The 15,966-nt window shown below is 31.4% G+C and overlaps 1 protein-coding gene across 4 annotated transcripts in view; it reads left to right on the plus strand.

Moving 5' to 3' along the window:
* The window catches only part of Sesn (Sestrin), a 318,966-nt gene that overhangs the window by 90,990 nt on the left and 212,010 nt on the right, over window positions 1–15,966 (plus strand). For 3 of the 4 annotated variants that reach the window (XM_072522663.1, XM_072522666.1, XM_072522664.1), the window contains exon 1: window positions 10,554–10,897. The exons of the other annotated variant lie outside the window; for it this stretch is intronic. In XM_072522663.1, the coding sequence (XP_072378764.1) occupies window positions 10,877–10,897 (21 nt within the window). In that variant the 5' untranslated portion in view covers window positions 10,554–10,876. Of the gene's footprint in view, window positions 1–10,553; window positions 10,898–15,966 lie in introns of those variants that run through there. 4 annotated transcript variants of the gene reach the window in all.

The following is a 15,966-nucleotide window of genomic DNA, read 5'->3' on the forward strand; positions in this document are numbered from 1 at the left end:
GTCATTAAAAATAAAAACATTAGAGTCAAAAACAAAAGAAATGAGTTTTTTGATATTAGCTAAGTTAAGGGTTGTGTGTATTGATATGTCATCCCAGTGTTTCTCAACGCTAACCAATATTGTGTGTAATGGTAAATTAGTGAACAGAGACACTACATCAAAACTAACGAGCTTATAGTTCGTAGGTAATTTAAAGTTATTAATAAAAGAACTGAAACTGAAAGAGTCCTGAATGCAAAACTCGCTGTTATTACTGTACGTTTCTGTGAGAATATTCTCACAGAAACGTACAGTAATAACAGCGAGTTTTGCATTCAGGACTCTTTCAGTTTCAGTTCTTTTATTAATAACTTTAAATTACCTACGAACTATAAGCTCGTTAGTTTTGATGTAGTGTCTCTGTTCACTAATTTACCATTACACACAATATTGGTTAGCGTTGAGAAACACTGGGATGACATATCAATACACACAACCCTTAACTTAGCTAATATCAAAAAACTCATTTCTTTTGTTTTTGACTCTAATGTTTTTATTTTTAATGACTGTTACTACAAACAAGTCTTTGGTACTCCAATGGGTTCCAGTATTTCACCAATACTGTGCAATTATGTCTTAGATGATTTGATTGAAGATAGTTTGCAACAAATCAATTTTGAAATACCGTTCATAAAGAGATATGTGGATGACTTAATCTTGGCACTACCTGCAGACTCCATACACTCTACGTTAAATGTTTTCAACCAACAAAACCCACACTTGCAATTCACATGCGAGGAGGAGCGGGAGGGATCTTTGCCTTTCCTTGACATGAGTTTGCATAGATGTGAGGATAATGTTGTGAAAACACAATGGTATAGAAAACCCATATGTAGCAATAGATTCATAAGCTACCACTCCTACCACCCCCCGAGGATGAAAACTAATTTAGTCCTAGCGATGAAAGAACGTGTCAAAAGGTTGTCTCATCCGGATTATCTCCAACATGATCTCAACCTCTTACGCAATATTTTTGTTGAAAATTCATATCCTCTAAGACTGATAAATAAATTAATTTTTAATGTCCCCTTTGTTAATAGAAACAACATACTTACTATGTCACAATCAGTGCCCTCAGCACAAAATATTTCTGCTCCAACAAGTGTGTATTTTTATGCCCTTCCATATATTCCGAAACTAACCGTTGAACTCACTAAGATCTTTAAAGACTTTAAGAATATCAAAATAGCTAACAAGAACATCAAAACCATACGTCAGCTGTATAGCAAAATAAAACAACCCCTAACCACTCTAGAGACTACAGATGTTGTTTATTGCATTCAATGTACTGAATGTCCATCCACGTACATTGGTGAAACTGGAAGGAATCTGTCTAGCCGTATTATTTCTCATAAGAGTGATTGTAGATTAAACAAACCTACTTGTGCTTTGGCAGAGCATACTATCGATCTAGACCATAAGATAGATTTCAACAATGTAAAAATATTAGCCAGAGAGAAAAATAAATTCAAGAGAACTTTCTTAGAGATGGTACATATCAGCAAGAGTGATAATAACAATCTTAATAAGAGATCTGAGATCCAGAATCTTAGCAAAATTTACAATTTTATATTGACTTTTGACTGAGCTATTTTGCATCTCAGAGTTTTCTTTGGTTCTTTCCTTTTTTGAAATATCATTATTAATTGAATATTTACGATCAAACTGCAATTACTAATTCAGTTTTGTTTTGTTTTGAGTTGTTTTTTCTAAACCTATTTACTAAATACTATTTTCTTTCGATTGCTTATGTTATAATTTACATTTTTAATTTCCCGCTTAATTTCAAGTTGGTAATACAGTTGGCAGTACTAAAAATTCACTAACAGTATTCTGTTAGACGTTATTTTCAAAGTTGTTTTTTGTATTTTCTCCAAACTATTTAAACAATAATTATCCACTCACTTTCTCTTTCTGCTCGTGAAATGTGACTGAAATCAAGCCTGCAACGACGACTGTTTTCAACATGTCGTCCTACATTTTGTTTTTAACTTGTAACGTTTTTAGTAATTTTTAAAGTGTTTTTTAACAGTAACATTTTTAAGTTTAGTTGCAACCTCAGTTTTATCATGTTATTTAACGTTGTTGTTTATGCCACGAATCTTACATTCGGGTAAGTTTTTTATAGTTTTTTACAGCCTTTTTGGCACCATTCAGTTTGTTACTTCATAGTAATTTTCTTTGTAGACCTTGATAAAGGTGGCAAAAAACCACCGAAAGCTTGGATTCAGAATAAATAGTACGCCTTAGCAAAGCTCTATTTTTTATTGACTACCACACCCAAAAAGAAAAAAGTATTTACATATATTTTTTCCAAACTAGTCAAAAAACTTTGGACTACTATATATATATATATATATATATATATATTATATATATATATATATATAATCAAAAGACATTTGACTTCACTTAATCAATCACTGTTGACTATAAGTATGATAGTTGTGAGCATGTATGTTATTTTTACAAACTAAGATTGATACCTATTTTAAAATCTATTTACCAGTTCCCATAAGTAATGATATTAATAGAAAAAAATGATGCAATATATATTTGTTTATGAATTTAGATACGACATTTTGATAGCTTAAGTATTTAATTTTTAAATAATTTGTGTGTTTATATTTACAAATCCCGTCAACATTGATTACCATTTCTACGTTTTCCTAAGCATGTCCCCTAAATTTGTTTACACGTGATAAATATTCCAGTCCCAATATAGCCAAACTTATCAAGTAGCTCGATAATTAATTCCGAAAATGTTTCAAAACGATTTACCACTCACAATGCGCTTTTGTTGTATTTAATAAGGAATGTAGGTTTATGAATATTTAATATTACTAAATAAATATGTGTCATATCACAAAATGAGTAACTAGCACGATAATGTAATGTTTCTTCTTAAAACAAGTGCTTCCTATTTCGAAACTTTACCCATAAAATGTGGTTGGGGTACTTATAAGAAAATAGAAACAATTTTTAATAAATATTTCTCAACGCTGGATCATTTGTCGAATTATATAATATACCTATATATTAATTACTATTTAAATGAAAATAAGCCACAATTAAAGGTTAAAGTACGTTTATTGACGTTTCAATTTCCACTTCGGAAATCGTTCTCAAAATACAAACATTAGTAAATTAAACAAATTTTGTTTTTTTTTGTTACTTTGTGAAAAATTCTTCTAATAATTTAATTTTATCTGACTCATTTATATTGACAATTCAGACATAAGTACATTATACATTTTAAAGTAGACGACTTTAAAATGATATTGCCAATATTGTTGAGTTGCGTTCCTGGGACGGCTTTACTTGTAAGATAGTTCATTCGATTACATGAAATCAACTTTAACTTGAGAATATTCGTCAGAAAAAATCGTAACATGTAATTCGTCTTTAAAAAGACAAACACATGCCATGATGACAGTAAAAATCCCCTATTAGTGATTCCATAGTAAATTATGAGGAAAAAACCAGGAAAAAACCTCTTAATACTATCCCAACATGGTATTTGGTCGTACATTTAGTTTAACTTCAATAAACACCAAATTCTGATTTTATATGTTTGATATTTAAAAAAACATAAATGATGTATCCTCTATATGTTACCGACTTACTAATACTGGTATTTTCCTTTTAATAACTTCCTCTTTTAATATGGGTAACCAGATCCTACTACATTCTGCCGAGGAATTTGCGACACAATTTATCTCATTTAGCATAATTAGAGCCATTTATTTAATTTTTTTCTTTTTACCATCCGTTTCTTTTAGGACTATATTTGAATCATTCCATTGAACCCTATGTTCATTATCCCATGCGTGTTTATATATTTGAGATCTATCAAATTCTCTATTTTTAACATAAGATTGATGTTCACTTATTCTAACATTTAATGGCCTTGATGTTTCACCTAAATAAAACTGATCGCATTCACAAGGTATTTTATAAATGCAATTCTTTGTCCTTGCTTGTTCATTGTTAGGTTTTGTTTTAGACAAAATAGATCTCAATGTGTTTATTGTTTTGAATCTTGTTAAAATGTTGAATTTATTTCCTATGCTTTTAAATTTTTCTGATAATCCTTTTATGTATGGTATTGTTATTTTCATCGTATTATTCCTTGTGTATGTTGTAGGATCCCGTTCTAAGTTGTTCTGTTCTATTCGGTCGATTGTTGAAAATTCCCTATTTATAAACAATAAAGGATAAACATTTTTTAATAAAACAAATGTTAACAAATGTTTTTCCTCCAAGAACGAGTTTTCATTAGAACAAGTAACTTTAGCTCTATTATAAGGATTTAATGATTCCCTTTTTAATATTAATATTTTCATTTAATTTGAAATTTAAATATCTGTTGGTTTGTGTTGGTTTTCTATACACCTGAGTCTCATATCCAGTATGGTTCTTAGAGATTAAAACATCCAGGAAAGGTAGTGTGTTATTATATTCCTTTTCCATGGTAAATGTTATTGTCTCTTCTTTATCGTTTATATCATTCAGGAATGCGTCCAACTTGGTCCATGAGGCCATATTGAGAATACATCATCTACATATCTCCACCATACTGTGGGTTTTAAATTTTGTTTAGAAATAATATTTGTTCAAAATCCTCTATAAATATATCGGCTAATAATGGAGATAAACTAGAGCCCATAGACCAAAATTTTGTTTATACAATTCATTATTTAGTTGAAAATATGTATTATTAGTACATAATGTTAATTATAGCTGATATGTTTAGTCTTGTTCTAGTTGCAACAATCTTTCACATATCAACAAAAAAACAAAATTTGTTTAATTTACTATTGTTTGTATTTTGAGAACGATTTCCGAAGTGGAAATTGAAACGTCAATAACCTTGTGGCTTATTCCCATTTAAATAGTAATTACTTTAACATGCCAGAAGAAAATAGCTTCAAAACGGTATACATATATTTATATATATATATATATATATATATATATATATATATATATATATATATATATATATATAAGTGGTCTTGCTGGATAGTATATTTAGTTTTCAGAATGTTTAAGAGTTTCGTCTATAAGAATGTTTGTAAAGAGTGGAACGATATCGAAACTTACTAGAATTTCTGACAGTGAGATAGGGTATTGTTTAAAAAGTTTGATGAAATGAAAAGAATTTTTGACGAAGGTTGAGTCATTTTCGGCAAGAAGATATAGAGTTTTGGCCAAGTACTTGGCCAATGGTTGTGTAGGGCAATTATGCACTGACAATGGGACGTAGATAAATATCGGGTTTATGAATTTTGGGTAGGGCATATATTCGAGGTGTTGTGTTGTTGTTGCTGATTGTTTTATGTCTTTTATTGATAATGGCTTTTGTTGTTTTCTCCAGATAGGTTGTTGGATTATTAGGAATTGGTCTGTAGTCTGGATTATTAATGAGACTTAAAGGTTTATTAATGTAAGAAGAAGTGTTTAGGATGACGGTGGCATTGCCTTTATCGGCGGGAAAAATAAATAGATTTGGATTTGACTAAAGTTCTTTCAGTGCTTTTCTCTCGAATTGGCTAATGTTCGGAGTAGGAGGCTTTGAGTTTCTAAGAACTCTAGAGATGTTTTGTCTAGTAATTTAGCATCTTCGGAAGATAGTGATGGCTGCTTCAATTGACAGATCATTATCTCCATTGTAATGTGACTTGGGGTAAGAGTAAGAGTACTTAATTGAAACCCTTTATTAAAGCTTGGGCGGCAATGGTCTTGCAATTAATCTAGTTTCATTGAGTCGTCTTCTCAACGTTTGCCTAATTATATCATTTCGAACCTCCTGCAATGGTTTTTCGTAGCATTTGGATTGAAAATTTCCCATAAATAAAACGATCATAACTTTTCTACGATCGAAACCAGACCGACGTAATTGAAAGCTTTCCGCTTTGTAGTTTTCGGTATACCTAAGCGTTTATATGCGGTTTGAATACGCAAACTTGCCTTTTGCCATCTTGTAGCAACGTGATAATTATAATAATATAGTATAGTAATAATATAGTATATATATAATTATAATAGTATAATTATATAATAACATGATATTATAATTTTACCAAAAACTCAAGTTTGAAAAGCAAAATTACTTTTTTGAATGAACCTTTTCATCTCAGATGATAACCAGCGACTAAAAAAAATATAAACGTCAACATCAAGTCCAAAACTTTCAAATTCAAAGTTATTGTATACTTCATATAACATTTATTTTCACAGGATAGCCGCATTTTTGTCGGTCAGATTTTAAGTTTATTTCTTATTAAAATCTACATTAAATAAATTTTACAGTTTTGTAAACAATAGAAATGAAAATTTAATGAAAAGTTTAACAGTAAAAGTTAATTAAAGTATTACAAGAGTCTCTTTTCTTCATTAAAACATTTGTTAATGATATCCTACAAATTCTAGACTATTATTACCTTTAACCGCTATACAGAATGTAAATTAAAGCATATAAATAGTATCTATAAATATATTTAATGAATATTTGTTTAAGACGTCACAATTTTATTGTTTTATTTATTGGAGTAAGTAAATCGAAATCACTCAAAATCTAGCGCACTGAGTAAAATTAATTTTAACTTCAATATAATCCAAAGTTATTGTGAACATTCCATTCTAAATTTAAACAAACACTTAATTGAATTATAAAACAAATATTATTTTCACCCTGGAAATCTCAAATAACCTCATTCATAATTTTCAATTTTCCTACATCTTCTACTTTTCGTAATATTCGGCAACTATGTACAGTTCAGAGGACATAAAATTGCAGGCTGCCCATTGTCTGGCTATAAAATTTACAGGAAAACTGTAGATTTTTTATTGAAGGTTTTTTATTTGGAAGTAATTATACTGATGTGACAATACATCTTCTTTATATAGAATTATACTTTATTTGGTATTAAGGGGGAGAGAGAGAGAGAAAGAGAGAGTAATAAATCAGTGTGAAATGGCCTACAAAATTATTTGAAGAATAAGAAAAAATTAAAATTGGTTAGGTATTATTCTTATTTGGTATCTAAAACTATCAAATGAGACACTATACACTGTTATTCATTATTTAAAAATATTCTTGGAAATAGGCACTGTGTTTACAATAAATCTCAATTTGCCTAAGGTAATAGATAAGGCTAAGATACGGGAAGTAAAAAATATAAAAAATGGCTTCCAAACAGGTGTTAGAACTGTTATAAAGAATGACGAAAGTAACCTGGTTACAGAGAAGATCATCATCATCAACCTGTATGCTTCCACTGCTGGACATAGGTCTCTCTCAGCTATACGTTTTGTCCATCGGTTGTCTGATAATCTGGTGACGTGTCCTGTCCAATTCCATTTTAGCGAAGCGATTTTTTTGATGGCGTCTTTTGTTTTTGTTCTACGACGTATTTCTTTGTTTGGGATTCGGTCTCTCAGAGAGACACCCAACATCTGGGGCTCCATAGCCCTCTGAGTCACTCGAATCTTATTCACTACCCTTTTTGTGAGTGTTAATGTTTCCGCTTCTTAAGTGAGTACAGTAACACACATTGGTCAAAGATAGAAATCTGTAAAAGATAATTTGACGAGATACTAAATGTACAGGTACCTAAATGGTATCCGGAAACAAACCCAACAAAGTCCCAGAAAACGACACTATATCTGTACATATATGTATATACTAAGAGATTATGGTTAGATGCTATAGCTGCTCCAGATTGTGTTTTGACTGCAGTAATACTATTCCGATATCTTTCTTTGATCATCATGTACTCTATTTGATTTCTCATTATCTGATGTTCATTATCTCTTGGCGATTTCCACGTGTACACACGTCTATTAGGTAATTCAAAGAACGTGTTTGTAACAATCATATTATTATCTTGGTAGAATTGTATCAACCTATCTCCTCTTTGATTTCTATTACCTAATCCAAAATTTCCCACTACGTTGCTTGTGCTACCCTTTCCAATTTTGGCGTTCAGGTCACCCATTATTATTGTTACGTCACGTGCTTTGGTAGTTCTCAATGCCTCTTGAATTTGTTCATAGAACGATTCCACCTCTTCGTCATCTTTTGCGGCCGTTGGAGCATAGACTTGAATTATGTTAATTTTTCTGTAAATGAACAGATATATTAATGAATATACACTACGATTATTCATGGTTTTTGTTCTGTTTTGCAATGAAAGGAGTCTGCAACACTAAGTTTATTTGAGCTATTAAAAGGCCTTTTCATCATGTGACTAGCACATGTGCAGTCGCTCAACCGAAGCAAGAGTTTCGTACAGTGACGAATCTAGACATTTGGCTTGGGAGAAACTTCCAACTTGGGGGAGGGGGGAACTTTCAATGAAATACTAACCAAAACATATAAAAAGGATAAACCCAAACGACATAAAATACATCAATAATAGGTTTTCTTTAATTTTGTACCTTCCTGGGGAGAATTTTCCCTATTTAACCCATGTATCCGCTCCTGCTTCCGTTCTGTTTTGATCAAAAATTAAGATGTTAGGCATCATTATTAATCAGAGATATTTTTCTTTGTTACTTGTTTACTATACAAATAATATCTATAATTTTTTATTCTAATTAATGATGTCATTCAGTTCTCATTACTTGCCGAAATATATTAATTAACAACAATATTATTATAGTGTATAATCAATAAAATAGATCATTTCATATTGTAAGGCTAAAAATGACAAACGCATGTGCTGAATAGTACAGGCAAAGGCTCATGTTTGTTGCCAAAACTCAAAATCGAAATTTCATGTTATACTTCTTAAAGATTATACTCTAATAATGGAAATTCCACTCCGACCGGTTAATGGAAATGATAAATTTTATTGATCTTATGAGAATTTGTGCAACGTTTATTTATTGAACAGATTTATAGAAACTGACTTCATTTGTAGCAAACTTAAAACATTGCATACAAAAGTTACACTCTTCACCTACAAAACGCATTTTAATTTTTGTCGATAGAACACTCTGATCAAAATAAATCGAATTTTTACCGTCGAGTTCTACAAATTTTATTTAAAATTGATTGCGGGCGTGTAACTGACATTCAACATCGTCGGTCGCTTCAAGCGTTGTTTCTGAGAGAACAGTTCATTCTACACAAAAATTGCTAATAAACTTTTTTGTTAATTAACACTTTTTACCGTTTTTACTCTCCTACAATGGGGAGCTTTAGGGAGAAGCCAGTGGTATGGGAAATTTTTTTGCATATTTTTTGGAGTCCCAAAATTGACATTCTCGGCAAAATTCAGCTTGTTCGTATGATTTTTAGAGGTCAAATCTCTGATGACTGGACTAATAATAATCGATTAAAAACATTGATTTGCTAATTAAGGCACTCTATTCTTTATTTTTATATATTTTTTTCAATAACTTAACATGCTTGTTTACAAAAAACAGTAAGAAAAAAATGGCTGATACTAATTTGTGATGAAAAGGTCTATAGCGAGAGCTAGGAATTTTTGTGTTGTATGTTTCCGACAATGAATCTGTCAAAATATTCCCAAGCTGAGCGAATGGACTATAATACAACACCTTATTAATAGGTGAAATAAACGTACTGTTGCAGTCTTCTTTAAATAAAAAAGAAGAATCACCATAATTATTAGGAGTTTATATATCTTAATTTTTTATTTTTCTTCTTTCGATCTGTCAATATCTACTTATCTATAAAAAAAATTAAAAAATAAACATGTGTACCTACCTACGTTTATCTTAATTAATTCAGTTTTATGTGGTTGATAAATCTCATGCGAATCATTTTTTAATTTAAGTTATACTTAATATTAGAGTTTATAACTCTCTATCAATACAAAATAAAGTGTAGTGTCCGCAATATTTTTAATAGAGTCTGGAATACTTGGCAATTTAGCTGCACATACACCAGATCGTGTTGTATTATCGGTATATTAATGTGTCTTTGTCTGGAAGTTGCAATTCAGTAGAATTAATTAGAGCAGCAGTAGATAAAATAAAAACAGGCAGGTTGATACATAACTTACGTCAGGAGAGAACACCTGAAGTCAAAAAGGCAGAAACCTATCTAAAAAAATTTTTAAAGGAGTAACAAATTGTTGAAAACAATAAAAAGAATTCTATTTATTCTAAGATGACGCAGTTATTTTAAAACCATTTATTGAAAAAATACTAACAAAACTGTTGTATAGAATGCATTCAACCATATTGTCTAACTTAAAAATTATTAGAAATGCCAATAAAGTGCAACAATGAGACATACGGAATCAATAGAAACTCTGCCAAATGTTGATGCGTAAGTCAACGTCCTTTGTCAGCTCTCGCAACCGATAACTCGCATGATGTGGCAACACCGACCTACTTCAGCTGTTCAACGCTGTTACTAGGGTACAGAATCAGCTGATATCATTCAGCGTTTAACTGGGCATCCAATCAGCTGTGTCTGGGCATCCCCCACCCCTCGCTCATATCTCCATGGCCTCCTACCGCTAGCCGGTTTTCATTTTCTGCTGTTTTACTTCAACACTAACCGACTGACGTTACGTTCGCGCTACGGCGCTACAAACAACATTAGTTTATAGTCGATAGCTTAGTTTTAAGACAAAAACAATGAATTGTGAACTTTAGTAATTAAAGATCGATCATTTCGGAATATTTTTCTTATAAATTTTTTTCTCTGACACATATCTTGGTGAGTGACAATAGTTTTCTAGCGACCGGCGAATTTTAAGTGTCAGTTCTTTCCCTTGTTCAAGTGATTTTTCTGTTTTTCAAAATTCCGGTTGCAAACAGGAGCCTCGAAGTGGTCCGGGAAGGTACCACAATGGGGCAAATACCGCAAAATGTAAGTATTTACATACATTACTATAAAAAACATAAACAAACATACTCTTTGTAATCGTATCTTGTTTATTATTCTTACCAAAAACTGGTTTTTCGACAAGAAATTGACATTTACCGGTACCCGAGCGGCATTCAGTTAATGGCCCTTTGTTCTTGTTCTTTGTATACAGCTGAGACCCAGCTGAGGTGTGGTCATATGTCAAATGCATCCCTTGATTTATATTTAACAATCGCTTACAATATTAGTCTGTGACATAACAGTGCCTTTTAGTAATTTTGTAAATTTTCTACAAGAAATTCAAACGTTAGTCGGGGATGAAGCCCGTTTATTGATTTTCGAAATCCGCTGTTACTGGCAGTGCTTTCCCTTTCACTTTACAGGATTTTGTGTCTGAAATTAGATTTTTTATTTACTGGTAGTTTGAAAAAGAGTAAACTGAGATTTTATCAGTTTAGTATTGAGCATGTAATTGTGTCATAAAAAATTTGTTTGTCAAATATTTATGAGTACGATAATTTTTATATCCAAATAATATATTTAAATACTTATTGTGTAAATTACATTTTTATAGCTATTGTCATTAAATTTAACCGACAGTGATATTTACTTTAACCTACGATGCAACAATTGACTCACACAACACATTTCAGGATAGATAATTCGAAAGTAAATTATTTTCAATATGACTAGTGATATAATATATTATAACACAAATCTAAAGAACACACTTCGTGGAGAAAAGTCACATTTTAAGATATAAATTTATCATCACCGGGTGGAAATCAGGAGTTAACTAATTTATGAAATAAGTCTTCTTGTTCTTAACATGTCATCCCAATTACGGAGTTTGTCATTTATCATGACCACTTTAACTTTTTAGCTGTTTTAAAGAATTATTTTGAGTTTCACACATACCCTCCTCTTAGGTTCCTCTGCCAAGATATTTGTCTTTCTTTCCACACTCATTCTCCCCCTTATTTTACCTTGGATTATATGCTGTATTTTTCTCCATGTATTATGTCCGAGACCTTGCCCTTCTCTTTCTTTTATTGTTCTTTCAACTTATTCTTCATTCTTATCAACACTTCAACGGTAGTAACGTGATCCTCCCGTGAGATCTTTAAAGTATGTATCCATATTTCAAAGAAGTTAAAAATATATTTGTCTGATTTAACTCCATTGTATATGACACTTTATTCTTAACTTTTAGTCAATTATATTGTAAGGTCTAATGTCAAATCTCTGCTAGAAAGAACCGTTTTCATTTTTAGGTTTGCAGGTCTTTTTCAATTCTAACTTTATTTCGGCTGTATACTCGTTATTACTGCTCCCAGGAACGCGTAATTCTTTACTTTTTCGATCTACTGGCTTGCTACCATTAGGGTTTTGTTAGTATTGTTGTGCTTACTAATTTTTATGAACTTGGCACTTTTGATGTTGAAGGAAGAGTCAATATTCTTGACTGCATCAATATTGTATTCTTTTTATATCTACATTATCGGCTAATATAACGGTTTTGCCAGGGTGTTTATAATTAAAAACTCCTTTCCCTTTATCCCTGCTGTTTCTAATTCTAATAGTTTCTAGTACGATTTCCTCGGAGTAAGTATTTGTCCGACTATCCTCATTATTCCTACTATAGATATTTCACGCCCAATGTTTGCTGTTGTTCACTGTAGTAGAGGTTTGATATTAATCTTAATCTCTTTTATCCAGAAGTTTGTTTCTATTAAGAAGTTCCATCAGTTTACCATATTTAAACCTATCGTAGGCTCTACTGTACCCACACACTGTTAAGGAAACCCTATGTTATTCTGTCATCAGTGACATCACAACTCCTTGTGAGCCAAAACCTTCTTCAGAATAATCTTCCATTCGCCCCTCTCTAGCAACTCTTCTTCTCCATGCTCCAAATCCAATAGATTTTAAATAATTTTCTAGGTTGTCTTGTACCTAAGTCTTGGTCTTCCTCGGCTCGTCCCATCGGCCCTCTTCGGTCAAAATCTTTTCTGACTTGCACCTTCCTTCCGCCTGTTGACATGCTCAGCTATTACCTTAACAAATTTTACAACGTTAGGTTCGCCAAATCTTCTATATAAACTTGTAACGTCTGTGCCACTAACAAAATAGAGTAAAATATGGATTCGTGACATTTTAAAAGTATTAAAAACTTGATAGTAGATAATCATATATTATCAAAAGGTAACATTTCTGGTAACATCCAAGTAACATTTCATTAGATATTACTTATTCTCTTATGGACCAATAGCAATTTCACGCATTTATTGCTACATTTTCTACAGTCTTTCTAATATTTCTTGTAACAGCTATAACTTTTATTGTCATCTTATTTTTGTATTCATATATATATATATATATATATATATATATATATATATATATATATATATATATATATATATATATATATATATATATATATATATATATAAATGGTTCAGACAAAAATGTAGCTGAGATAATTTTAAATAAAAATGTTTATTACATTATTAAATGTTTACTTTTTCTGAGAAATGAACCGTTCTCTCAAAAACAACGCTTGAAGGGGCCGGCGATTTGAAATGTTAGTTACGCAGTTTAATTAAAATTTGTATCAACATGAATTTTAAATGCGTAGAGTGCAACTTCCGTACGCAATTTTCGGATTTTGTCGTAAATGAAGTCATATTCTATAAAGCTGTTAAATAAATAAATTATTTACGGTTCTCATGAGATCAATAAACTTCCATTGACCGGTCACATTGGAATTTCCATTGCTAGAGTCTAATCTTAAAAACCTATAACATGAAATTTCGATTTTAGTTTTGTCTACAAATATGAGGCATTTGAAATATGCCTAAAAACTCTGAATTTAAACTTTTACATTAAAAACAATCTCAAATGTTTAAAACTCCTTTGCACAAGTACCTATATTTTTCAAAACTTTACATCTTTAGCTACAAATTCAGAGTTTTTATCTAGCTCCTTGCTGCGTATTTTTTTACTCTCCCTAATTATTTTTTCTCATTGTACTCATTGTACCTTTAATCTTCTGGTTTCTCCTTTGATTTGTTTATTAAAACAATTTATTATTAATATATTATAAGTATTCTGTATAAAGTATTCGTTTTAATAATTTGAATAAGGCTTATTCGGAATAAAATCTTTCACAATTATATACACATGTTCCATATTCTTACATAATTTTTTATTTGAACAGCATAAATGTCAGTTTGTGATAATTTATAGGTACTTACTCAAAAATGATCTTGAAAATGAGGCTTTCCGACCAATATCTTCTGCATGTGTGAAGTATCTCATTAAATATGCACAAATTGCCAAATATATAATCCATAAAACTGAAGGCAGCGGTTTCAATAATCGTAAATTATTACATGCTAAGTGTTACATGTGGTACAAAAAAGTAATTCATTTAGAGGACGGTTGTTCTCAGTCCACACTGGTGGCACTGAGTTCCTTAAAAAAAATTAATTTTGTATTTTTTGAGTAGGGTTTTTGAATATAAAAAATACATACCGTCCTTAATCTTATTCGTTCTTACTTAGTAAGTATTCAATACCAAATGTTTTAAATATTGGTATCTTCTTATGCGTTTGAGTATCTTTTTTCTGAACCAATATTTTGGGTATGATTGTCTTTTTACTCCAAGTATCTGTCTGCTAAACACAGAGAAAACTTAAGTTTTTAAGGAAAAAATTCATTAGCATTACTAAACATCATTATTCAGATATCCAAGACTGTGAAAATGTGTTTTTGAATAAGATCCATAGACAGATCGAGCCGAAGCAGGATAAAAAATGAAAGGCTACGTAAATCTAACAGTCAACAGTCAAATCTATAATAATACATTCAAACCAAACAACTACAATGGTATGGTCATATGCAAAGAATGACGGATTAAAGAATACCTGCATTTAAGGAATCAAGTCGGAAATCGGATTCGTGCTAAACTCATGCAACTTCTGCTGTCTGCTCCTCTAGGTTAGGTTTAATATGAGTGGGCACATAACAACCGTTTCACTCAAATTAAGAGAGCTGTTGTGGCTCATCCGTAGGTTAAAATTTTCCTTTCAGCCCAGCCTATTGAACAAAGTAGATTATGGCCTTTGGTAACACTTCTACGAAGTCGTAGGGCTCGAGTTGATATTGCTCAAATGTATTGAGCCGTATCTTATCCATCCCTGGGAAGTTGCAATGAGTAATAGAAAAAAAAAAACAAAAGCTCTTGAAGGTACTCAGACAGGAAGGAATGAAAGATGTCCATCGGAAGGAAAAACATCCACAAATCAAGAAATGAACAGGGGCAAATAATTGAGGATCGAGATCAAATTATGAACGCTATAGAGAGTTTATAGCCAACTATACAAAGCACAGCAAGGTCCCGGAGTCCCAGAAGTCCCCAGGAGGCGACGAAATAGTAACAGATACTTTGAAAGTGGCTGGAAAAAGATTATGGCAGGTCTTTGCCAAACTATTCACTAGATGTTTGCAGGAAGCAGTAACACCAACTCAGTGGCATAACGCAGAAATGATCCTACTTCATAAAAAAAGGTGATGCTACCGACCTCAGAAACTACAGGCCCATAAGTCTTCTTTCCGATATTTATAAACCATTTACAAAAATAATTACGAAACGATTTACGTTATGAATACAATTTACGAGAATAAATTGGAATTTTACCAACCCATACAACAGGTGGGTTTTAGACAAAGCTACGGAAGAAACTGTTTTCTATTGGTAGATAAGGATAACTGTCATCTAAAGATAACCAAACCGTTGAGCTTCTCCGTCGTCTAAGACCGAGCAGCGTTCGGCAATTTGAACCACATTTTCAAATCGTCCGATATACCAATATGTCTTAAAAGAAAAACCTAGTTAAAATATACCTAAATGTTCAAAATCTTATGCTTGCCCAAATTTTAGAAAAAAATTTAAAAACAGAAAACATTAACTTTACAAAGTCTGTCCAAATTGTATGCGTGATTGATCCAAGAATATAATAATGTATAGGGTGTGTCATTAACAATAACAAAGTTGGTGGCGACTC

The sequence above is a fragment of the Diabrotica undecimpunctata genome, chromosome 2 (genome assembly GCF_040954645.1).
Source record: "Diabrotica undecimpunctata isolate CICGRU chromosome 2, icDiaUnde3, whole genome shotgun sequence".
Taxonomy (NCBI): domain Eukaryota; kingdom Metazoa; phylum Arthropoda; class Insecta; order Coleoptera; family Chrysomelidae; genus Diabrotica; species Diabrotica undecimpunctata.